The sequence below is a fragment of the Schistocerca americana genome, chromosome 7, assembly GCF_021461395.2.
Source record: "Schistocerca americana isolate TAMUIC-IGC-003095 chromosome 7, iqSchAmer2.1, whole genome shotgun sequence".
In the NCBI taxonomy this organism is placed as follows: domain Eukaryota; kingdom Metazoa; phylum Arthropoda; class Insecta; order Orthoptera; family Acrididae; genus Schistocerca; species Schistocerca americana.
The window spans coordinates 545,263,924-545,291,272 of record NC_060125.1 but is presented as its reverse complement, the minus strand read 5'-3'; the positions used below and the strand labels follow the sequence as shown (position 1 = coordinate 545,291,272).

At 46.0% G+C, this 27,349-nt stretch overlaps 1 protein-coding gene across 1 annotated transcript in view; it reads left to right on the top strand.

Moving 5' to 3' along the window:
- The window catches only part of LOC124623076 (AT-rich interactive domain-containing protein 1B-like), a 56,660-nt gene that overhangs the window by 7,779 nt on the left and 21,532 nt on the right, over positions 1 to 27,349 (top strand). Inside the window, exon 2 of the mRNA XM_047148868.1 lies at positions 21,563 to 21,808. Within this exon, the coding sequence (XP_047004824.1) occupies positions 21,563 to 21,808 (246 nt within the window). The remainder of the gene's footprint in view (positions 1 to 21,562; positions 21,809 to 27,349) is intronic.

Here is a 27,349-nt window from a genome sequence, read left to right as displayed (position 1 = left end):
GTTGATGTATAGCTATTGTGTTCAAAATGCCCAACGGGAGTGTGCTATGTATGCTGCTCGGTATCCTGGACGACATCATCCAAGTGTCCGGACCGTTCGCCGGATAGTTACGTTATTTAAGGATTCAGGAAGTGTTCAGCCACATTTGAAACGTCAACCACGACGTGCAACAAATGATGAAGCCCAAGTAGGTGTTTTACCTGCTGTCGCGGCTAATCCGCACATCAGTAGCAGACAAATTGCGCGAGAATCGGGAATCTCAAAAACGTCGGTGTTGAGAATGCTACATCAACATCGACTGCACCCGTACCATATTTCTATGCACCAGGAATTGCATGGCGACGACTTTGAACGTCGTGTACGGTCTGCCACTAGGCACAAGAGAAATTACGGGACGATGACAGATTTTTTCACGTGTTCTGTTTAGCGACGAAGCGTCATTCACCAACAGCGGTAACGTAAACCGGCATAATATGCACTATTGGGCAAAGGAAAACCCACGATGGCTGCGACAAGTGGAACACAGTGACCTTGTCGGGTTAGTGTATGGTGCGGCATTATGGGAGGAAGGATAATTGGCACCCATTTTATCATTACCAATCTAAATGGTACAATGTATGCTGATTTCCTACTAAATGTTCTACCGATGTTACTACAAGATTTTCACTGCGTAACAGAATAGCGATGTACTTCGAACGCGATGGATGTCCGGCACATAGCTCGCGTGCGGTTGAAGCGGTATTGAATAGCATATTTTATGTCAGTTGAATTGGTCGTCGAAGCACCATACCATGGCCCGCACGTTCACCGTATCTGACGTCCCCGGATTTCTTTCTGTGGGGAAAGTTAAAGGATATTTGCTATCGTGATCCACCGGCGACGCCTGACAGCATGCGTCAGCGCATTGTCAATGCATGTGCGAACATTACGGAAGGCGAACTACTCGCTGTTGAGAGGAATGTCGTTACATGTATTGCCAAATGCTTTGAGGTTGACGGATATCATTTTGAGCATTTATTGCATTAATGTGGTATTTACAGGTAAACACGCTGTAACAGCATGCGTTCTCAGAAATAATAAGTTGACAAAGGTACATGTATCACATTGGAACAACCGAAATAAAATCTTCAAACATACTTACGTCCTGTATTTTAATTTAAAAAACCTACTGGTTACCAACTCTTCGTCTAAAATTGTGAGCCATATGTTTGTAACTGTTACAGCGCCATCTGTGACAAAACAAAAAAAAAACAAAAAAAAGTGGTCCAACCAACATATTCGTATTTCTTTACGTACTACACGAATATGTAATAAAAATGGGGTTCCTATTTTTAAAAAACTCAGTTGATATCCGTTTGACCTATGACAGCGTCCGCAGCTCGTGGTCGTGCGGTAGCGTTCTCGCTTCCCGCGCCCGGGTTTCCGGGTTCGATTCCCGACGGGGTCAGGGATTTTCTCTGCCTCGTGATGTCTGGGTGTTGTGTGATGTCCTTAGGTTAGTTAAGTTTAAGTAGTTCTAAGTTCTAGGGGACTGATGACCATAGATGTTAAGTCCCATAGTACTCAGAGGCATTTGAACCATTTTTTGAACATATGACAGCGCCATCGAGCGGGCCAACCATAGCGCCATCTGGTTTCCCCCTTCAAGATAGACAAGTTTCGTTCTTTGTAGTTTTTTAGTTTGACGCTTATTTCGTAAGATGTTCGGCCCGGTCGGTCACGATCAATGGACCACCCTATATACACTACTGGAAATTGAAATAAGAACACCGTGAATTCATTGTCCCAGGAAGGGGAAACTTTATTGACACATTCCTGGGGTCAGATACATCACATGATCACACTGACAGAACCACAGGCACATAGACACAGGCAACAGAGCATGCACAATGTCGGCACTAGTACAGTGTATATCCACCTTTCGCAGCAATGCAGGCTGCTATTCTCCCATGGAGACGATCGTAGAGATGCTGGATGTAGTCCTGTGGAACGGCTTGCCATGCCATTTCCACCTGGCGCCTCAGTTGGACCAGCGTTCGTGCTGGACGTGCAGACCGCGTGAGACGACGCTTCATCCAGTCCCAAACATGCTCAATGGGGGACAGATCCGGAGATCTTGCTGGCCAGGGTAGTTGACTTACACCTTCTAGAGCACGTTGGGTGGCACGGGATACATGCGGACGTGCATTGTCCTGTTGGAACAGCAAGTTCCCTTGCCGGTCTAGGAATGGTAGAATGATGGGTTCGATGACGGTTTGGATGTACCGTGCACTATTCAGTGTCCCCTCGACGATCAACAGTGGTGTACGGCCAGTGTAGGAGATCGCTCCCCACACCATGATGCCGGGTGTTGGCCGTGTGTGCCTCGGTCGTATGCAGTCCTGATTGTGGCGCTCACCTGCACGGCGCCAAACACGCATACGACCATCATTGGCACCAAGGCAGAAGCGACTCTCATTGCTGAAGACGACACGTCTCCATTCGTCCCTCCATTCACGCCTGTCGCGACACCACTGGAAGCGGGCTTCACGATGTTGGGGCGTGAGCGGAAGACGGTCTAACGGTGTGCGGGACCGTAGCCCAGCTTCATGGAGACGGTTGCGAATGGTCCTCGCCGATACCCCAGGAGCAACAGTGTCCCTACTTTGCTGGGAAGTGGCGGTGCGGTCCCCTACGGCACTGCGTAGGATCCTACGGTCTTGGCGTGCATCCGTGCGTCGCTGCGGTCCGGTCCCAGGTCGACGGGCACGTGCACCTTCCGCCGACCACTGGCGACAACATCGATGTACTGTGGAGACCTCACGCCCCACGTGTTGAGCAATTCGGCGGTACGTCCACCCGGCCTCCCGCATGCCCACTATACGCCCTCGCTCAAAGTCCGTCAACTGCACATACGGTTCACGTCCACGCTGTCGCGGCATGCTACCAGTGTTAAAGACTGCGATGGAGCTCCGTATGCCACGGCAAACTGGCTGACACTGACGGCGGCGGTGTATAAATGCTGCGCAGCTAGCGCCATTCGACGGCCAACACCGCGGTTCCTGGTGTGTCCGCTGTGCCGTGCTTGTGATCATTGCTTGTACAGCCCTCTCGCAGTGTCCGGAGCAAGTATGGTGGGTCTGACACACCGGTGTCAATGTGTTCTTTTTTCCATTTCCAGGAGTGTATAACAATAAATCAACGGGCCGTTAGATCATAGATACAAAGAATTTAGTTACCATAATTATGTTTAGAGTAGAGAAGTAATCAGCAATAATTTTAACTATGCAATTATCATGGTAGGCATAACTGATGTCAGACATTAACAAACACCGCTATAAAATCAGTTCTGTTTGTAACTGGGAACAAATCGACGCTGCCGGCCGCGGTGGTCTCGCGGTTCTAGGCGCGCAGGTTCGAATCCTGCCTCGGGCATGGATGTGTGTGATGTCCTTAGGTTAGTTAGGTTTAAGTAGTTCTAAGTTCTAGGGGACTGATGACCACAGCTGTTAAGTCCCATAGTGCTCAGAGCCATTTGAATCATTTTTTGAAATCGACGCTTTCAGTTCACAATGGGCGGCGCATGAAATATGGGATAAGCATTATTCGTTTCGGCTGACTCTAGCTGCAGCCTGCAAAAACGAAATTACCCGCATGTGCTGAAACCCCAGAGAAAACGCCCCTGCAACGATCATTAAAAAAAGTTCTAGAAACTGGAAGGATGGAGAATAAAATACGGCATTGAAAAAGAAGATTAACTGATAATAAAAATGAATCACATTTTAGCAACAGTAAAACACGTCACAAATACCACTAAGATGCATCTCAGAACTACGAGAGAAAAAATGGTTCAAATGGCTCTGAGCACTATGGGACTCAACTGCTGAGGTCATTAGTCCTCTAGAACTTAGAACTAGTTAAACCTAGCTAACCTAAGGACATCACACACATCGATGCCCGAGGCAGGATTCGAACCTGCGACCGTAGCGGTCTTGCGGTTCCAGACTGCAGTGCCTTTAACCGCACGGCCACAACTACGAGAGAGATCGACTAAACAAGTGTTCTGTGAACATTACATTCCGTCGCACTTCATTCGCTTCATATTTCTCTGCATCTACAGCTTCATGGGAACGACTTCCAAAATTGGTTTCAGTTCCCCGTATGTTATCTATGAAAAGTGCAAAGTGATGCGACATATCTGTCCAAAATTTTGTTTCAGGAAGAAGAACTGTTTACAAACCATGGTCATGTCCAACTTCGCAGTGTGCATTCATCGTTAGTTGAAAATCCATGCTGAATCAAAGTAGGGGATAAAAACAACGCTCTTGGTCTATCAACGTTTGGTGCTGTGATTCAAGAACCCCATTATTGGTTCCTGTTTTTTTGCTGGGAATCTAAAGACATTCAAGTACCTCGAGTTCCTAAGATATTCTGTTGTCGCAGTTATTTTTGGAAGACATCCAACTGGACAAAAGGCAGTCGAGCGGCACCAAGATGACGGATGTGCCTCCGATTCCGCAGACCCTCTTAAGAGAACATTTTGAGAGCACTTAACACTTCTATAGTTTTATCGGTGCCAAAAATTAAAGCAGGAGCCTCTTATGAAACACCGATGACTCCCGATGGCATGAAATGCCTTGCAGCGCGATATGTGTTGTTGCTAACTCCAGATGAAATTCAACGTGCCGTACTGCTCCTCCAGAATCATTTTGTAGCGTATAGCAACGCGCAAGTTCAACATTTCGAATACTTGGTATGAAAGTCATGGTAATAAACAAACAAACCGCGCCTGAGTTATGGGTTTGCTTACATTCGGTATAAAGGGCAGACATTTGTCGAACCTCTTCTCCTGGGGGCGGGCCACTGGTTTGCGGCTCTGTTACCTGGACACTATTTGATCAAGTTACATACATGTTATCTCGTTGAAGTTCCCTTAGAACCTTCTTCGAAGTACTACAGAAAAAATAAGTAGTTCGCTCAGGAAAAACCAAAGTCGGGGTCATAATTCGGCGACTATAAACGATAAAAATTACTTGCGAACGTCATGAAATTCGCCAAATCGCCCACTGTAACTTTCCGAACACCGCACCTCGATATATTTGTTCCTTCTGTATATATCTGGAGTCTGTCGGTCTGTCGCACTTGATTATCTTAATTTAAGTGAAGCATCCACGTCGGTGTGGCTCGACGCCTACGTGGCCGACTTTAGCACATGGAGCTCAGGGATTGCGCGTTGCGTATGGCAGGTAGTATTCTTTTTCATTATATTGTACAGTTACGTGCTTACATTGAGGTGAGATTTATTGCTTAATTTAACGGTGTCACGGTGACCGATGGTTTACTCCAAAGTGTAGTTGAACAGAAACCCAACGTACTGCGTCACACATAAATGTATAAGCGTTGAAACTGCGTCGTTAGCAGTAAATGACCAGCGTTTTTTTTTACTAAATAATATCTGTAAACAAAAAAGAAGGGACAAAAGGAATGAATCACAAAATAAGAACAGTTTTTACCTAGTTACAGCGAGGAAAATTTTGTAACTTACACGTTTACAACGGACCACATTTACTAAACGTGGTCGAAATTTGCACCGTTTGCTCGAACGCAAGTATTACACCGCTCAGGCACCAGCCAACGGCAGCAGGTGCAGCGCGGTATGTCTCGTCTATTTTTGCGGTACTTCCCAACATTTGCAACTCCCTGTGTCCTATACTTAATTACTTGTCTCATCTAAGTCGCTTCGGGTTTTTTTTATCGAATCTGAATACGTGAGATGATATTTTGCAACATCCAGATTTGAATAATGTGTTAGTAACAAAACGACACAACAAGCCATATTTGAGTTTATAAGGCGGCAGAATCAATAAACATTCCACTAGCTGCGCTTGGTATAAAACATAAAGTGCCCGTAAATAGCCAGCAAGTTATTAAGAACCTGCAATGGTTCTTAAGGTGCTTAACGGAAGTGTAAAGTCTTTTTTTTTAAAAAAAAAAGAGCCGGCCGGAGTGGCCGAGCGGTTCCAGGTACGCTACGGTCGCAGGTTCGAATCCTGCCTCGGGCATGGATGTGTGTGATGCCCTTAGGTTAGTTAGGTTTAAGTAGTTCTAAGTTCTACGGGACTGATGACCTCAGAAGTTAAGTCCCATAGTGCTCAGAGCCATTTGAATCGTTTTTTTTTTAAAGAAAAAAAACAATGTTTTATAATGACCACATAGTATCAATAAGGAACACCAGCTATTTTCACGACAGTCGAAAGTTCAGCTTCGATAACGTATGAGATAAACTGATAAAACATCTCTGGATTTCTTGAAGAGTGTTCCTAACGTCCTTACTAAAACGATATGAGAATTAGCAGGCAGTCTATCTCACCTAACCATCAACTCGTTGCTGTGAAACATTACCGCGCAAGTGCTCTTGACAGGTAGACAGCCGCGAACATGGACGGACCTTGCTGTATGGTAGTTTGAGCTTGTGGGCAGAAGTCCAACCCAAGTTCCGCTGCGAGAGCTTACCCGACCGGGTCAACACGGCACAGCGCCGCATTAGGTCTCGTTTGCAGAGCACCCAGTAGCCTATTCCGTGTGCTTAATGGCGCTTCGCGGACTCGCCTGCGACGTGCTCGCTCAGTTTTACGACTCCTTTACGATTAGACGAGGTCTACCACGAAGTTGTCCCAACAGCGCTCTAGGTCAGACCAGCTACGGTGCGAACCGAGCGGCTGAAATACGTCTAGCAGCAAAACATTCATCACGTCGGAAAATTAAACGCACCTTGCTAGACTTTATTGGTTGCTCCGTGGGCAGGATCGCACAACCGCATGCAACAGCGACACGTTGCTCAGACTGTGTAGTGTGGCAGGTGCTTCATCGTTTCTTGCGAAGTGTGACAAACTCCTGTTGAAATTTACGTCCTTCTTAGCAATTTAACGTTGACTGCTGCTCTTTGTTCACCATAACTAAAATTTTCAGATAGTAAAAGTTCTGTCTGACGTATCGTAATACGTACTTCTAGCTACAAATTCTCCGTTTCTTCTCATACTTGTAATTTTATTTAAAGCCTCGCTTTCAGCTCACAGCGCGCTATTTATGTTTTCTACTGCCGTAATGAAATGCAATCCTTTGATATACATGGTGACTCAGCTGTCCAACCGATGTCGTTTTATACAACCCACAATGTTTCATCTGGCCTTCAAACACCACGCGCGAGATTTTCATATTGTCTCTCTCGCTTCACGTAAACGATTAGGCCCAACAAGACCTTTTTGTAAAAAAATTGATGGTCTCAAACGCATCTCCACTCCCACACTCAGCCCCCAACGGTCAGGTTTTCTAGTACGTTGTTCATGGCACTCCCTCACACCAGTGTACAAGAACTTGCAACTGCACGAATAATTTCCCCCACACTCGACCTCTTCTTTTCTTCGTTGAGTGCACTTATTACGCCACCAGCACAGCAGAGCAGCTACAAATTGTAAAACAGACGTTTGTGTAAGTTTTAACTCACAATTTTGTCAGTTTTAACAGTATAAAATAAACACTTACAGCGTTCTATTCGTCAGGATTTCTCACTATAAAACTACTGTGCTTGTAAGTATCAAGTTTAGATCGAACTGTCAACATATTTACTTTTAGCGTAACGTTTGAAAACGTCGTTTTCCATTACACTTATAGGCGAGTCTAAATTAATAATTTAAATTGATAATAGCCGACTATGCTGCTGTCGTAATAGCCCAATCAATAGAGACCAAAAATGGTCGAATATTGGGGATAGTACGCGTAGACAAAAATTTTTGTTTAGTGATTGGTGGGAGTGTCACGAACAACATATTACAAGTCCTGACTGGTGAGGAAAGAGTATAGGGGTGAAGGTGTGTTTGAAGGTCACTTCTGTGAATAACTCGAAAGCTATGGCCTTCAGTGAAAACGTATCCCGGTATAAAATTTTAACTACATTAAATTTTCCACAAAAAAGGTGCTGTTCGTTTCTCTGTAGGACTAAATAGTTTTTGCCTAGCGAGCGAGGGATTGGAAAACTCGCACATCGTTTTATCGTTTGTGAAAGCCAAATATAACACTGCGTGTTGCATAAAACGACATCGGTAGGGGCAGCTGACTCGCCCTGTATATCCATACAGTTTTATTTACCGCCACGAGAGCACAAAGTTGCATACTTAATTTTTTTGTTTGTCTGCGGGTAAAGTATAGCACGACGCTTGCACGGTAAAGACAAAGTGGCGCACCATTTCACTGGCAGAGTGGTGATGGAAATGGAAATGCCGTGTGGCTAGGGCCTTCCGTCGAGTAGAACGTTCGCCTGGTGGAAGTCTTTCGAGTTAACGTCACTTCGGCGACCTGCATGTCGATGGGGAAGAAATGATGATGATAAGGATAACACAACACCCATGTCCATGAGCGCAGAAAATCTCCGACCAGCCGGGAATCGAACCCGAGCCGTTAGGTGTCACATTCCGTCGCACTGACTACTCAGCTACCAGGGGCGGACAGAGTGCTAATGAGCGCTGCCGTTTTGAGTCCTCTAGCGGCAGACGACGTTTTGCGGCGCGAGGATTTAAATGAATACCTGGACTGCAGACGTGTAGCTTTCTTAATTACTTTCTTTTCCTTTCTTCTTTTTCTTCTTTTTTTTAAGAAAAGGAATCCTTTTTCTTCGAAGCGATAGTTAAAATTTAATGGGTACACCTCTTATCAACAAAATTCTGTTTGACTTTTGTCATTCTTAGTCACGAAATTTAATTTGCATGCTTTGGCCCTACTGCCCTCACACCAACCCGATTCAGTCAACATTGTACTGTATTGTATTGTATGGAACTGGGGACCTAGAAACGACGGAGAGTCTTCGTCCCCGCCGTAATCCTCAGTGGTTCACAAACGCACAACAGGCTACTGCAGTCCACTCACCCCACAGCCGCCCCGCACCGAACCCAGGGTTATTGTATGGTTCGGGCCCCAGTGGACCCTCTCGGGAACGTCTCACACCAGACGAGTGTAGCCCCAATGTTTGCGTGGAAGAGTAATTATGGTGTACACGTACGTGGAGATAGTGTTTGTGCAGCAATCGCCGACATAGTTTAACAGGCGAAATAAGGGGAACCAGCCCGCATTCGCCGAGGCAGATGAAAAACCGCATTAAAAACTGTCACAGACTTGCCGGCACACCGGACCTCGACACTAATCCGCCGGGAGGATTCGTGCTGGGTGCCGCCACGCCTTCCCGCCCGGAAAGCAGTGCGTTAGATCTCCCAGCTAACCTGTATACATACTGTAAGAATGATTTGCGTGTGAACAGAATGGGTCACCTTCGAGGCATTCGTCATTCTATTTTGATGCACACAATCTGTAACATGCCGGCCAGGCTTGAGACTGACTCCGCCTCCCAGCTGAACGCAACGGATCGTATTTTGATACGAGGTCCTAATTTGAAGATCAACAAAAGTAAAACAAAGGCAATGGGATGCAGTCTGATTAAATTGTGTGACGCCGAGAGAATTAGCCTAGGAAATGACGCACTAAAATTAGTAGACAAGTTAAGCTATTTGAGCAGCAGAGTAATAGATGATGGCAGAAGTAGAGGAATATGAAATGCAGGCTGGCATAGCAAGAAAAGCGTCTGTGAAAAATCGGATTTTTAAACAACTATCTACTCGTATACCATTATATGAAAACATGTCACTGTCTAGCGTTGTTACCAAAAGTGTCAAAAAATTTTTCACCGATTTACTTCAAATTTTACACGATACTCTAGTAAATGTTCAGACGGACGTAGGCTAAATATTTTTTTATTATATATATATATATATGGTGTTACAAAAAGGTACTGCCAAACTTTCAGGAAACATTCCTCACACACAAAGAAAGAAAATATGTTATGTTCAAATGGCTCTGAGCACTATGGGACTCAACTGCTGAGGTCATTAGTCCCCTAGGACTTAGCATTAGTTAAACCTAACTAACCTAAGGACATCACAAACATCCATGCCCGAGGCAGGATTCGAACGTGCGACCGTAGCGGTCTTGCGGTTCCAGACTGCAGCGCCTTTAACCGCACGGCCACTTCGGCCGGTAAAATATGTTATGTGGACATGTGTCCGGAAACGCTTACTTTCCATGTTAGAGCTCTTTTTTATTACTTCTCTTCAAATCACATTAATCTTGGAATGGAAACACACAGCAACAGAACGTAACAGCGTGGCTTCAAACACTTTGTTACAGGAAATGTTCAAAATGTCCTCCGTTAGCGAGGATACATGCATCCACCCTCCGTCGCATGGAATCCTTGATGCGTTGATGCAGCCCTGGAGAATGACGTATTGCATCACAGCCGTCCACAATAGGAGCACGAAGAGTCTCTACATTTGGTACCGGGGTTGAGTAGACAAGAGTTTTCAAATTCCCACATAAATGAAATTCAAGAGGGTTGAGGTCAGGAGAGTGTGGAGGCCATGGAATTGGTCCGCCTCTACCAATCCATCGGTCACCGAATCTGTTGTTGAGAAGCGTACGAACACTTCGACTGAAAGGTGCAGGAGCTCCATCGCGCATGAACCACATGTTGTGTCGTACTTGTAAAGGCACATGTTCTAGCACCACAGGTAGAGTATCCCGTATGAAATCTTGATAACGTGCTCCATTGAGCGTAGGTGGACGAAACTAAAATGAGCTCTAACATGGAAATTAAGCGTTTCCGGACACATGTCCACATAACATCTTTTCTTTATTTGTGTGTGAGGAATGTTTGCTGAAAGTTTGGCCGTACCTTTTTGTGACACCCTATATATATATATATATATATATATATATATATATATATATATATATATATATATATATATATATATATATTCTACGTGAAGGAGAAACATTGTTGCAAAAATGTCCCTTGATCCATTTATTTCAAAATTTTTACACAATGTTCTAATGAACATTGAGACTGACATAGTGTAGTTATATCCCAGCGCGAGAAGGGAATTCTGTGCTAAGCTATACTGTGAAGGTTTCCTTTTGTTTCTCACAGTCAGTTTCAATTACGATAGCAGGGCATTTCAACCATTAGACCAACAGTTTCTCCTGCAGCAGTGATATATTGTGCTACCCAGCCACAGAACACATGGAGGCATCCAGTTCAGCCCTCTGACAAAAGGAGAGTGCCCCTAATAAAATTTAATCTACACTTTTGATAACAGATTTAGCTCTGTTTTTAGATTACGAGTCCATTAATATAAGTCGTGGGTTTTAACAGAAAACAGGAAAGTGATACACATGACTTCTCGATTCATGTTTAGCATACTACTACGAAATCTGAATTGTTCAAAGCTTCGTAATTCAACCCGTCTGCAGGTGGAAACTATGCAAAAACTGTCACTGAAGCTACTATCTTAAATGATCCAACAGTAGGACTGGTCCCTCGTACAGCTTATACCAGTGATCCGAACCGATTTACCTATTCATTTTAACCGACTGCAATTTCCATCAACGTTCTTTGGCAATGACAATAGCCAAGGCTCAGAATCAGAGATTGGTGGAGGGGGAATAGATGGGCATAGGTGGAGAAAAGGGGGGAGAAATGAATATGGAGGAAGGGAAAGATGAGACGGACATCGAAAGGGGGAAGAGGAGATAGACAAAGAGAGGTGTGAGGAGAAGATGGACAGAGAGAGGAGAGAAAAGAGATTAGGACGTATGCACACCGATCAACAATGACCACGGACCTACTATCGATATAAACCCGTCCAAATGATAACAGCGTCACCTGGCGAGGAATGACTCACAGTCAGACACACGCACAGTGCATGTCGTATCAGTGAAACTGCTTGCAGTGCGTAGAATGAGGAACGCGCGCGATCTATCTCGGTTAGACCGAGGCCAGACTGTAATGGCCGGGAGACTAAGTAATTCAAAAACTGCAAGGCTTGTTGGGTGTGCGACGAATGCTGTGGTGAGTATCTCCAACACGCGGCGAAACCAAGGTGAAACCACGTCCACACGTCGTGCGATTGAGCGGCCACACCTCATTACAGATTCGGTCGTGGTTGGCTGGGAAGACTGGTAGAGCACGACAGGCGTCGAACTGTGGCGGAAGAAACATCAGATTTAAATCCTGGGCAAAGTACAAATGTGTCTGAACACACAGCGCACCGAACACTCCCAACGATGGGCCCATGCAGCCGACGATCCATGCACGTGCCAATGTTAATACCCAGATACCGGCAACTATGACTGAAATGAGCACTTGACCATCGGCTCTGGACGTTGGAGCAGTGGCAGTGCGTTGCATGGTCTGATGAAACCCGATACTTTCTTCATCATATCGATAGCAGGGCGCGAATCCATCGTCTTCCAGTGGAACAGGTTGCTGACACATGAACTGTACGACGGAGACAAGCTGGCGGCGGCTCCAGTATGCTCTGGAGAATATTCACGTGGGCATCCATGGGTCCAGCAGAGCTCGTATAAGCCACCACGATGGCAAAGGAGTGTCATACACCGTTTTCAGACCACATACACCCGTTTATGAGGATCATACACTACTGGCCATTATACTTCCTACACCACGAAGATGACGTGCTACATACGCGAAATTTAACCGACAGGAAGAAGATGCTGTGATATGCAAATGATTACGTTTACAGAGCATTCACACAAGGTTGGCGCCGATGGCGACACCTCCAACGTGATGACATGAGGAAAGTTTCCAACCGATTTCTCATACACAAACAGCAGATGACCGGCGTTGCCTGGTGAAATGTTGTTGTTCAAAAAATGGCTCTGAGTGCTATGGGTCTTAACATCTGAGGTCATCAGTCCTCTAGACTCAGAACTACTTAAACCTAACTAACCTAAAGACATCACACACAACCATGCCCGAGGCAGGATTTGAACCTGCGACCGTAGCAGCAGCGCAGCTCCAGACTGAAGCGCCTAGAACCGCTCGGCCACACCGGCCGGCGAAACGTTGTTGTGATGCCTTGCGTAAGGAGGAGAAACTCGTACCATCACGTTTCTGACTCTGATAAAGGTCGAATTGTAGCCTATCGCGATTGCGGTTTATCGTATCGCGACATTGCTGCTCGCGTTGGTCGATATCCAATGACTGTTAGCAGGATATGGAATCGGTGGGTTCAGGACAGTAATACGGAACACCGTGCTGGATCCCAACGGCCTGGTATCACTAGCAGTCGAGATGACAGGCATCTTATCAGCATGGCTGTAAAGGATCGTGCAGCCACGTCTCGATCCCCGAGTCAACAGATGGGGACGTTTGCAAGACAACAACCATCTGCACGAACAGTTCGACGACGATTTCAGCAGCATGGACTATCAGCTCGGAGACCATGGCTGCGGTTTTTCTTGACGCTGCATCACAGACAGGAGCGCCTGCGGTGGTGTAATCAACGACGAACCTGGGTTCACGAATGGCAAAACGTCATTTTTTCGAATGAATCAAGATTCTGTTTACAGCATCATGATGGTCGCATCCATGTTTGGCGACATCGCGGTGAACGCACATTGGAAGCGTGTAATCCTCATCACCATACTGGCGTATCACCCTGCGTGATGGTATGGGGTGCCATTAGTTACACGTCTCGGTCACCTCTTATTCGCATTGACGGCACTTTGAACAGTGGACGTTACATTTCAGCTGTACCTGTACACGCCATCCAAGCTCTGTTTGACTCAATGCCCAGGCGTATGGAGGCCGTTATTTCGGCCAGATGTGGTTGTTCCGGGTACTGATTTCTGAGGCTCTATGCACTCAAGTTGCGTGAAAATGTAATCACATGTCAGTTCTAGTATAATATATTTGTCCAATGAATACCCATTTATCATCTGCATTTCTTCTTGGTGTAGCAATTTCAATGGCGGGTAGTTTATTTCTCGGAGGCGTGGTAGTTTTAGCAAGATAATGCACCTTGTCACAACTCCAGGAGTGCAATGGAGTTATTATGAAATGAAATGGTTGAAATGGCTCTGAGCACTATGGGACTTAACAGCTGTGGTCATCAGCCCCCTAGAACTTAGAACTACTTAAACCTAACTAACCTAAGGACATTACACACATCCATGCCCGAGGCAGAATTCGAACCTGCGACCGTAGCAGTCGCGCGGTTCCGGACTGCGCGCCTAGAACCGCGAGACCACCGCGGCCGGCATGGAGTTATTTGAGGGACACAGTGTCGAGTTGCAATTGATGTGCTGGCCCGAACTCCCCAGATCTGAACTCGGCAGAACACATCATGGATGCAGTTGTACCTGTCGTCAGAAATCATCGCTTCCGTCCCAGGACTGTACGGGAATTACGTTACTTGTATGAGTTACTTGCATGATGCCAACTCCCTTCAGCGACCTACCTAGGCGTCATCAGCGACCTACCTAGGCGTCATTGCTTCCACACCACGAAGCGTCTCCGCTGTTATCCTTGGCAAAGGTGGACATGCCGGCTATAGTGTAGGTGGTCACAATGTACCGGCTGATCAGTTTATTGTTCACGTACGCGATTAGCAACTGAAAAGCACTGCTCGGTGCACTAGTCTAACACAAATATAAATTTTGGGATGTTTTTTCTGAAGGTACTTGTCTCGAGTCTAGCTTTGTGTGGAAGTGAAATGTTGATGTTAAGGAGTTCAGACAAGAAAAGCATAGAAGTTTTTACAATGTGATGTTAGGGAAGAATAGTGAAGATTAGATGGGTAGATCGGGTAACTAATGAGGAGGCACTGAATTTAGTTGTACAAAAAAGAAATTTGTGGTAAAACTTTAACAAAACAGTTGTAATGGAGGAAAGTGTAGAGCATAAATTATTGTAAAGTAATACTAGGGCATGGATGTAGGGTGCAGTATTTATTCAGAGATGAAGAGGGCTGCGCAAGATAAACTACGCGGACAGCTGCATCAAGCCGGCCGCTGTTGCCGAGCGGTTCTAGGTGCTTCAGTCCCGAACCGCGCTGCTGCTACGGTCACAGGTTCGAATCCCGCCTCGGGTATGGATGTGTGTGATGTCCTTAGGTTAGTTAGGTTTAACTAGTTCTAAGTCTAAGGGACTGATGACCTCAGGTGTTAAGGCCCATAGTGCTCAGAGCCATTTGAGCCAGCTGCCTCAAAACCGTTTTCGGAATGAAGGCAAAAAAAAAAGAAAAGCATCAATATTTTTAGATCTGTTTCGCCCGCAAGACAATGAGATCTGAGTAACAAGAAGTTTGTGAGACAGTAGGAGTGATATTGGCATTGTTAATAAAGTACGTCTCTCCTAGTTGAAACGTGCAGAGGTAGTGAAACAGCACAGAACTCATTCCAACTTTAAGCTAGAGGTTTTCATGCAAGCAGAACTACAGTATCGCCTCCCTCCAGCCCTCCCCCCGACACAAGAACCCTCAAAAGTTTTGCACCGCGTGTCGTGCAAGTTACAAAGATAACGGCGGCGGAACGTCTCCTTGCCGTGTTATATACTTTTATAAGACCGCTATCAGCCGTAAACAGAGCTATAGCAGGCACCGCACATTTATTACGAACGTAGAGAAGGCAGATGAGAGTTTAATGTTCCGTCTACATCCAGGTCGTCACAGACTGAGTGCTTGCACAGAATGAAAGGGACGTGGGTGGGATACGTCGGCTTTGGGTTTAATGTGCTCAACATGGATATCCTTAGTGTCTGTATGTGGATATGATGTGGCCATTTTCTTGTCGAAAAAATCGCTCCAGTATCTACATTTCGGGGAGACCGAAAAATCCCTCCCAAGGACAATAATGTTGTTTCCGTAAGCGCGGCATCTCAGATGGATCCTTCCTTTGACAAACTCCACGTGGCAGCTAGCGGAAGAGTTCAGATTGATCCTAAATTTGTATTCTTCCATAGTGCCATCGATACAGTTAGTTAATATCGCCTAGTGAGAACAGTAAATACTTACACATATCGGACAGCCAAACAGAACCCATTACGTCGTTCTCAGTGGAAATGTATAAGTGGCTTTCGTGATAGGACTGCATCTATAATGTCTCCTGGCCTTGACTAACGTCTGATAAAAATGGGAATATAAGGTGAAAACGTACGTCATGTCCGTGGTATCAAAGCATCACGTTTCATTTCGTGCTGGCGGGGTAAATTTGTGCCTAGTGTTTCCGCTGAACCACATTTGAAATTACACGACAAGAGGAGAACTTCTCACACACACTACTCAGACGAGAGTCGTGTCCAGGAATGCAATTAATACACATCGACTGAACAGTACTCATAGCACTGAGAAGATGCGAATATTTCTTTAATCATTAACATGAGAACAAAAAATAAGACGGCCTCTACCGGTCTAAATCCATGTCTCGCTTGTCGCTTGAATGACTACATATCCAAACATGACTGTTGATGATGTGTAACAAGAAACGTGATTCATCCGACCAGATAACACATATTCATTTATTCCTAGTTCAGTGTCGATAGTTCCGCTTCCATCTCAACATGGGCACGCACAAGAGATTGTGCTGCGTAGGCCCACGTCTTTATTACACGCTAACCAATGTGCCCCACACTCGTTGTGACTGCACCAGCACTGTACTCTGTCATCATATCTGCCACAGTTTGCCGCCTGTCGTGCCTCACAGAGTGGAGAAACCTCCATATTCTTTGATGGGGCATGGACGTCCAACACATCGCCTATTCATGGTCTCACTGTGGTCCAGGCACTTCCATAGACGCTCATGACATGTGATCAGCTGACTGGCTTCATTACTTCCGAGACGCTTTTTCCCAGGAGATGCTCCATAAGAGTTGGACCTTTCTGCAAGTCGTTTTTGTCGGTGTACTTCCGAATTTGCAGCCGGCATCATCACTAGAATGATTCTCCATTCGCCTCTGCTCCGCTTATGTACTTTCCTTACAGCATCACATGCCTGGAAGACCACCAGTTTTCACAATTTTGTGGTGCATCAAAATATCTGTTACATATATAACGTAGAGTGTATGTGTGTATATCTGGAATCTTCCCCCAAACTCCTGGATCGATGTCAACAAAATCTGGCACAGATACAGTAGGCTTCACGACTATTAGTACTGTGGGATTTATAACCTCTCCTCCGATAGGAGCGGAGGTGCAGGAAAAAGTTTCGCCACCCTCTGGTGTATAAGTTGCCCAGCACGTCAGGCATGTTGAGTGGGAACAGTATAGGCCTGTCAAATCAACCTGCTTTGTAGGGCAGTCAACATCTTATGGGAAACGTTTTTCTGGACTCTGAAATGCAGGCCGCCCTGCGTGAGAGGTGTATTGTGTCAGAGTAGTTTTAACCTGCTTTGCAGGTGGCCTGTACGTCAGGGGCACGTAAATGCTTTTCAAGCCCCTGTGCGTAGCCTGCCCTGCATGACATGCACATTGTGGCAGTGGAATAGGCCTGCTTTACTGAACTGTATTGCAGCGGCTGCCTGTGCTGACAAGAGGAGCTGCAGACTGGTTGTGGTCTATAGAGGAGGAATGGACATAGCGAGAGGGAGGAGGAAGTGGACAGAGAGAGGAGAGGATGGGAAATGCATGAGGCAAGTGGATTGTTTAGAGGGTTAGTGGACAGGTGGAAAAGGACAAGGGGGAGGTGCAGATAGAAAGAGGGAAGGAGGATGTAACCAGAGGGAGTAGAAACAATATATGGCGAGAGAGAGGGTATGGAGGAAATGGACAAATAGAGGAGAAAGAGAAGATGAAGAGACAGAGAGAAAGGGGCGGGGGGGGGGGGGGGAGGAGACAGACAGAGACGAGAGGATGAGGCAGACATATACGGAGTATGTGCACACAGAGAGGGGGACACGGCGTGTGTACAATATATGTGTCGAAGGCATACGTGGGGGAAGACACAGAGAAAGGGCTAGTATGTAATAGTGGAAGGTCCATAGGCGAGAACAGTACTGGACTGCATGGTTACATACTCTGGGAAAAGTGACCCGATGTGCTCTAAGGACTGCTTCAGCGGAACCTTTGTAAAGAGCAAGATAACACCGAAACTGACCAGGACGCGCCGGCCGTTGTGACCGAGCTATTCTAGGCGCTTCAGTCCGGAACCGCGCAGCTGCTACGGTCGCAAGTTCGAATCCTGCGTCGGGCATGGATTTGTGTGATGTCCTTAGTTAGGTTTAAGTAGTTCTACGACAGGGGACTTGTGGCCTCAGATGTTAAGTCCCATAGTGCTTAGAGCCATTTTAACCATTCTTTGACCAGGACGTCGTTCGGGCCAAGATTTATTTCCCGGAGTATTTGCGCCCAGCAACATTTTCCGCGTTCGCCCGCTGAGTAACATCAAGTGCAGCCGGCGGAATATTTAGTCGCCAAGCGTGCAGGCATCCAGCGCTCATTTTGAATGTTGAACGGAAAATTTATTACTGCCTGCGGCGAGCCGCGGCGCTGGTCCGGATTTAATTGGAACAACACAGGGTCCCGCGCTAATTAGAAGAGAACTGAGCGCGCGTTACGATCGCAGTTTAGGGCCACCGGAATTACTGTAGTCCGCCGCTCGCTCCATTTACCTCGGCGCGACAGTCTGTGCAAATTGATGGCACTATTAACGTCCAGCAGGCGTCGCCACGCCGTACAGCGGCCGGTGCAAACTTGCAACTCCTACAACGACACGTGCGCCGAAAATGTACCTTACAGCACGGATTACACAAATGATTACGAGGCCAATACTGTTCTGACTGTAGTGTCGAGGCCGATCATGTGCTCTCACTAAACGTCATGTCATGGAACAAAGCTGGGCTCGACATGTACCCTTTCATGTAATTGACTGACTTGATGTGGACCGATTTCTCAGTGGCCTATAGAACGATCATTTTCTCCATATGGGGTATTACAGCCGTGAATTTTTTGACTAAACTCCGCACCGCGGTGTTACCGTCAGTTAAAAAGTTACTTACAAAAAAATACCTGGGTATCCAATCCTTTACTAGTCCCTCTCATCCTTCACCACCCTTCCTCCCTCTTTCTCTCTCCACGTTATCACACGCATCGCAATAGTAGACTGCTGGTTCTTACGCCCATAGTATTTCTCTCCATATTGTCCGCAGTTCGTGGTCTAGCGGCTAGCATTGCTACCTCTGGATCACGGGGTCCCAGGTTCGATTCCCGGCCGGGTTGGGGACTTTCTCTACCCGCGTCCTGGGTGTTTGTGTTGTCCTCATCATATCATCATCATTCGTGGCAGTGGTTACATTTGGATTGTGTAAAAATTGAATTATGGAGAAATTGGGACATTGTACGGGCGCTGATGACCGCGAAATTGGGCGCCCCACAAACCAAACATAACCATCTCTCCACATCGTAACTAATGTGTTACCATATTAGGTTTTTATCGTTCCAGTGGTTTAGGATGAACTTTTTACCCATGAAATGGCCTATGTACACACATGTCAAATGTATTTCACATGTATTTGTACATATTTTCACCTATACTTCTAGCGAATTTCACTCTCCAGTTTAATATCAACGCAGCTCAGTGTCGTCCTGTCTCCTGAACTATCTCTAGGCGCTCAGTCCGGAACAGCGCGACTGTTACGGTCGCAGGTTCGAATCCTACCTCGGGCATGGATGTGTGTGATGTCCTTAGGTTAGTTAGGTTTAAGTAGTTGTAAGTTCTAGGGGACTGATGACCACAGATGTTAAGTCCCATAGTGCTCAGAACCATTTGAACCTAAGAAGCGAGCGGTAGTGCTGGAGTTTTTCCGAATGTTGTTTCATTCTCTTTAAAAAGTTCAATGTCCCATAGTGCTCAGAGCCATTTGAACCATTTGAACCTGAACTATCTGTCGTACAATTATATATTTTTCGAGGTATACTCAGCGACTCATGTGCATGCTGTCTGCGAGATGTGTCGCGAATATAGTGGTAAGAAAATAATAAATTAAAACGTCACGCATGAAGAGACAGTTTTACTGTATGAACAGCGAGAATCTAGTAAGCGATACACAAAGAGCAGACTGTTATGGCCGCACACCGGGGAATGAGAATCTCAGAAACGGTGGAGATGGCCTGCTGTTGGCGTGTTACTGCCGTGAGCATCATGGAAAGTGGTTGATGGGCAGTGAAACCACGAGTGGACAGCAGGGTACTGGGCGGCCGCAGCTAATGAGACAATGTGGAGGCCGGAGGCTTTCCCACTGTGTAGAGCACTATAAGCAGCGATCTGTGGCAGATCTGACGACAGAGCACAGTGCTCGTACGTGCACAAGCGTCACATATTGTTCGACACGGAACATGACAGCAGACGTTTTCACATGTTGGTCCAAGACAATCGTCAATTAACGTTGTAGTAGGCATGAGATCACCGAAAATGGTCAGTGTATCTACGGGAACATATCACCTGGACGGATAAATCACGTTTCTTATTACACAAGGTCGAAGGCTGTGCCAGTACAAGTCGGAATCCAGACAATCTGTTGCTCGAAACATGCATCGCACCACGGACAGAGGCCAGTGGTTCGTGTAGATTAGATTAGATTAATACTTGTTCCATAAATCAGCAATGCGAAAACTTCATATTGGTGTGGAACTGTTTTAAGTATTAAGGTTACTAATTTATACCTAGAAATTCATCTATTTCGTAGAAGGAGTTGTCATTTAGAAATCCTTTAATTTTATTTAAATGATGGTTGGCTATCTAACAGATTTTTGATCTTATACGGTAAGTGACGAAAGATTTTTGTTAGCCCCTTTCTGTGCCAAAGTTAGATTTAACAAAGATTAGTGAAGATCAACCTTTCTCATAATATAGTTGCTTTTGGATTGGGACCGGCTATTAATAAAAAATTTCATATGTGAATATATATATATATATATATATATATATATATATATATTGAAGCTACTGTGAATATCCTTACTTTCTTAAGAAAATATCTGCAAGATGATCTTGACTGGACTCTAGCTATTAGTGTGATTACACGCTTTTCTGCAGTGAATACTGTTTTCCTTAATGATAAATTACCCCAGAATATGATTCCTGATAATTTCGTCGTCGGCGGGAAAGTTCGGCCCTAACCTTCCTTTCCTTTATGGAGATGGTATCTGTTCTTTCGAACATGACTGAAAGAACAGATACCGTCTTCATATAGTTAAGGCTAACTGGCCACTGACCTTCTGTGCTGGATGCACACGCTTTGCCCGAACTCTTACGGGACTCGGTAAGATTGTCTGCCGCGAGTAATGAGTGTAACGGGCAGGGGCACAAAGAATGTAGTGTGTGGACATTAAGTTGGAAATGTGGGCTTCACAGGGAGCGTGCAAGGGGTAAATTCCTACAGTCGCACTATCCTCTGTGCCATCGGTGGCTCAGATGGATAGAGCGTTTTTCATGTAAGCAGGAGCTCCACGGTTCGAGTCCCGGTCGAGGCACACATTTTCAAGTATCCCCGTTGTATATCGACGCCTGTCGACAGCTTAGGGTCTTTATTTAATTATCATTTCATTATTTTCGTTTTTCTACTACGTCCGGCCGGGTTGCCAAACTTGGCTATGCCAGGCACGCCTGGTAACTCGGCAGAAGATGGACGTGCGCATGGCGAGTGAGTCAGACTTATAAGTGGCGCGTTTTGTCTGCCCGGCAGCCTCTGCGGCTGCATCGGCCCCGGTTTGTTGTGCTGACTGCTGACGCACGCCGCGGCGCAGGAAGCGCCCGTGCTGATAAGGAACTGAACTCAGCTGGGCAGCCGCGCCAGCAGAAACCTGGCCGCGAGCGCGGCGCCTCTAGCGGCAAGTCCGCGCAGCAGAGCGGTGGCCACGCTCCACAACGAAGGCCACCTTCAGAGACGCCTACCTCGGGATATCAGGCCTTACAGTGGCTATCGGAATACGTAAATAAGCTCAATTAATATCTATGAGAAACGCGACATCAAGAGTGGTTCATTTGACAAGAATAAAATCTGAGTAACACGTTTGGACGGGACACAGAACATACCGTTAATGACAGCTGAAAATATGTGTATTTCTCGAAACAAAATCCGGGTGTCCTCCTTTTTGTGAGCAGATGCCATAATCATTACGCTACCTGAGGACATCGCCAGGACTGACTCAAACTTTCATCGTCACTGAAGTATCCACTTGCGATATCCGAGCGCTATTGCCAGAGATTTTCCAGCATGGTATGTGGAGGCAGAATCACTGGATTGATGGAGCTGCAGGAGTACTGTAGCCCACCTTGCCGCAAGTGATGTACGCTATTTTATGAAAAGCATCCGGACAACTATTGTTGTTTTTGTTGTTGTTGTATTCATCTCTTGTCTCCCTCTACGATTTTTACGCTCCACGCTTCCCTCCAATACTAAACTGGTGATTCCTTGTTACCTCAAAACGTGCCCTTATCAACCGATTCCTCCTCCTTGTCAAGTTGTGCGACAAATTCCTCTTCTCCCCAAATCTGCTCAGTACCTCCTCGTTAGTTACGTGATCTACCCACCTAAACTTCGGCATTCTTCAGTAGCACATTTCAAAAACTTCTATTCTCTTTTTGTCGAAACTGTCTATCGTCCATGTTTCACTTCCATACATGGCTACACTTCATAAAAATACTTTCAGAAAAGACTTCCTGACACTTAAATCTACACTCGGTGTTAGAAAATTTCTCTTCTTCAGACATGCTTTTCTTGCCATCGCTAGTTTACATTTTATATTTTCTCTACTTCGACCATCATCAGTTATTTTGCTGCCCAAATAGCAAAACTCATCTACTACCTTAAGTGTCTCATTTCCTAATCTAATTCCATAATTCGTTTAAATGGACATTAATTTGGAGTGTGTGCACCCTTCGCTTTATGCCGGCTTGGGATCTGCTGGGGGCATTTTCAGTGAGGTTTCTGAATGTTTGTGGAGAAATGGCAGCCCATTCTTCCTCAAGACCCGAAACCTGAGAACATAGTGATATTAAAAGATGGGTGTCAGGCGTGAAGTCGAAATTCTTATTGATTCATTACAAAGGTGCCTCATTGGGTTCAGGTCGGAACTCTAGGCAGGTGAGTCCATTATAGGGATGTCATTAATGATTGCCTCAAAATGGTTCAAATGGCTCTGAGTACTATGGGACTTAACTTCTTTGGTCATCAGTCCCCTAGAACTTGAACTACTTAACCCTAACTAACCTAAGGACATCACACACATCGATCCCCGAAGCAGGATTCGAACCTGCGACCGTAGCGGTAGCGCGGTTCCAGAATGTAGAGCCTAGAACCGCTCGGCCAAATGATTGCCTCACAGACGCTACCTTTTGAGAAGGTGATCTCTCATGCTGATACAAACTATCATCGTCTCCGAATTGTTCCTCTACTGTATGCGTTACAAATTATGTAGAATATATTGATATCCTTCCGCATTTAACGTTTATTAAGCACAATAAGAGGACCATGAAAAACACCCCCATACCGTAACACAACTTGCTCCTTACTTCACATATGGCACCGAGAGAGGTGGCGTGATGGTTAGCACAGTGGACTCGCATTCGGGGGACTGTAATTCAAACCTGCGCCCAGTCCTCCTGATTTAGATTTCCCGTGATTTCCCAAAATCGCTTCAACCAAATGTCGGGATGGTTCCTTTGAAAGGGCACGGCCATTTTCCTTCCCAATCCTTCCCTAATCTGGTGGTCCGTCTGTAATGTCCCCGATGTCGACGGGACGTCCAACACTAATGTCCACCTCCTTCACATGTGGCACTACACATGATGGCAGGTAACGTTCTAAATGCATTTTCGAAATCCATAACCTTTCATTGGATTGCCACAAGGTACAGCTTGGTTTATTATTGCAAATATCTCATTTCGAGCCATCCACTCTCCACAGGCGTCCGTCTTCACACCACCTCTTGTGTCGCTTTACACTGACTATAGGTATGGGTGGTTTATTAGACTTATGAGGAGGTGCTCGACCACTGTACCCTTTCTTTTCACCTTCCTACACACAGTCAGTGTGCTAGGTGGTCCCTGCCTGTCAGTGCACGAGATTTGCCTTGTCTTGGCGTAGCTGCCGTTGTTCCTTAGCGTTTGCATTTCTAGTTAACACAGCCAAATTCGATTTGAACATTTTTAGATGGACTGAAATGTCCTTGATGGACCTGTTACTCAAGCGACATCAAATAAAAAGACCACGCTATCCTAACCGACACATTTTCCTGTTACTGCTTCACTACTGCCAACACAACACTCCACGCCTGCGTGTTCGCTTCTCGTGGCGTGTAGTGTTCAATTCGGCATTGCATAGAGTTTCCCAGATACTTTTCAGGTTTAGATTGGTAGATAGCTGCTGTATGTTACAAACATGATGCCTCCACAGAAAAATTTCCAAACAAACCAGGTCCCTATGGAAATTGAAGCGGACTGATGTTCGCTGATTCCTGCCAGACACTTACCAGAGATTATTCCAACAAGAGGACACAGACGGCAGACAAAGTCATTGCGCATAGAGTGGCGTTCCTTGTACAGAGACAAACGCATCATTGTGCTTTTGAGCGCGCTCAAGAGATAAAGTGGAGCCACAGCGTTGGAAATGTGTAGGGAAAGTGAAGTAAAGACCGCTTTGTTAGCCGAATGCTTAGAGTGTGCAATAAATATACTACAGAGACTGCCTTCACTACGCCCGTCGTCCGCAGCTCGTGGTCGTGCGGTAGCGTTCTCGCTTCCCACGCCCGGGTTCCCGGGTTCGATTCCCGGCGGGGTCAGGGATTTTCTCTGCCTCGTGATGACTGGGTGTTGTGTGCTGTCCTTAGGTTAGTTAGGTTTAAGTAGTTCTAAGTTCTAGGGGACTGATGACCATCGATGTTAAGTCCCATAGTGCTGAGAGCCACTACGCTCGTCCGCCAGCTTCTGGGGTTGGGATCCTCAACACAGGTTTGACGGAAGACAGTGAATAACGTCAAAAAAGGGCATCTTATTACGTACTGTCGCGAAACAACGGAGAGAGTCTTTCGGATATGATTTGCGGTGGCAGTCATCAAAACAATGGCGTTTACCGATACGGTAAGACTTTTCCACGAAATTTCAATCACCAGCACCTTCTTCCGAATGCCAAAATAGTTCTTTTACTGCCACTTACATAGAGAGAAATTTCCATCGTGATAAAACAGGAGAAATCACTGCTCAAACACAAAGATTTAGTTTTATCCTACGTGCTATTCGAGAGTGGAAACGGCTCTGAGCACTATGGGAGTTAACAGTGGAGGTCATCAGTCCCCTATTCTTAGAACAATTTAAACCTAACTAACCTAAGGACATCACACACATCCATGCCCGAGGCAGGATTCGAACCTGCGACCGTAGCAGTCGCGCGGTTCCGGACTGAAACGCCTAGAACCGCTCGGCCACCACGGCCGGCCCAAGAGTGGAAAGACAAAGGAAGAGTATGAAGGTGGATCTATGAACACTCTGACAATCACTTAAGGATGAATAGCAGAGAAATTATATAGATGTAAATGGAAAGTAGCTGCAAAAATTGAATACTAGAGAACAGCTCCCGTCTTTATGATTATTTTCGTATTTGTTCAGGCGTAACGACAAGCGTCGGCACGAAGATCAAGAGCGGTACAGCACACATGATTGTGGGACGACGTCAGCCAATAGCACGCCGACTAGGAGGATCCCACGACTGGAACGCCATCTTCACGAAGAGAATAAAAGCGACGCGCCGTCTAGCTGCGGCCGACTAGAAGAGAGGACTAGAAAATAGAAGACCGGCGCTAGAATAGCCGCAGTGATATTAACGATAGCAGTGACTTATGAACTTGTCTGATTTACTTGCATGGAAATTGTAGACATCGAAGGACATTGATTATTAGCATGTCGCCAATTGCTTGTGACCAATCTTTGTAAACACTCCAAGTAAAGTATTGTCAATCTACTTTATTGCAATACAGACAATTAATGTGATATGCTGGAAATGTTACTTAGGTATCAGAGAAAGTAGCATTCTAGACACCCCATACTGCAAGAGCGGGCAAGATACCTCAGTATTCGCGCACTAAAATGTAAAGTTTAGTCTGTTATAATCAAATATTGTTAGTTATGTGTTTTATATTTGTCGGTTAATTGTATGTGGTTCTCTGAGGATGACTTCTTTAGTTCTGATTTAAAACTGCCCCTGCTGAAAGCAATTGGAGCACGGCAAAGAAGAGCGTCCTGCATCCGCTTTGTATGCTACTCGCGTGTGCAATGTCCGATGAAAAGTATCCGAATACTTGTATGTAGTGCCGAAGTGGCCCCTAGATGTCCGGAGAGGCGGACCCGCAAGGTTGAGAGGAGTCGGGGACTACCGCGTTGCCAGTAGAGTAGGAATGGCAGCATAATGGCTCACTCAGGAGAGCTCAGTGACTTCGGACTTGGATTAGCCATTGGATGTCACCTGTGTAAGAGATACATCGTGAACCTTTCAGCCCTTTTAATGCTTTCCACGTCGACTACTGGTGACGTGATTGTGTACTGGACACGTGAAGGGACAACCACAGCTAAATCAAGTTTAGTCAGACTGACTCGCAGGGACCGTACAGTACCGTAGAGGTTAGCTCTAAAAAATCGCATGAAATCAGTGGAAGGCACCACTCGTGAGTCCCAAACTGCTATTAGCAGTCCGAGTAGAACAACGATCGAGCGTAGGGAGTTAAGCAGAACGAAGTACAATACGCCTCACATTTCTCCATTCAGTCCTAAACCACGTTGTGGAACATAGTGATTTGGAGTGGCGAATCACACTTTGCCCTGTGACAGACCGATGGAACGATTTTGATTTGGCGAATGGGGGAAGAACTTTGGCTGCCATTATGTGTACTGCCAACAGCAATGTGCCGCGGAGGTGGTGTTACGGTATGGGAATGTTTTTTGTGGTTACGGCGTGGTCCCCCTACTGCGGTTAAGATAACGCTAAATGTGGAGGGGTATGAACGCATTTTACAGAAGAACGCTTTGGAGACGATGAGTAGGTATATCTGCTTGACTATCCGCTCTGTAATAAAGCGGCATTTGTTAACCAACGGTTTGCGGACAGTAACATTCCTGAAATGGACTGGCCTGTCCAGAGTCCTGATCTGAGCCCAATGGAACACCTTGGGGGCGAGTTAGACCATCGACTTCGTACGAGGCCACATCCTGCGACAGCACCAGCTCGTCTGGTTTCGGTTCTTCGGGAAGAACGGTCTACCATTCCTCTAAAGGCATTGAGACACGTCAGTGGAAGCGTCGATGGCAGAGTTCCAGCCGTCACAACGTCAAAGGGTTGACACATCCCACATTAATTGCCACCAATAGGATACTTTTGATCAGATGATATATTCCGACCGGCGGCTCTGCGCGTCCGCTTGGCCGCAGAAAGCACTCTTCCTGAGCCTGCTGCAGTTGCAGTGCGGTTCTAGGCGCTACAGTC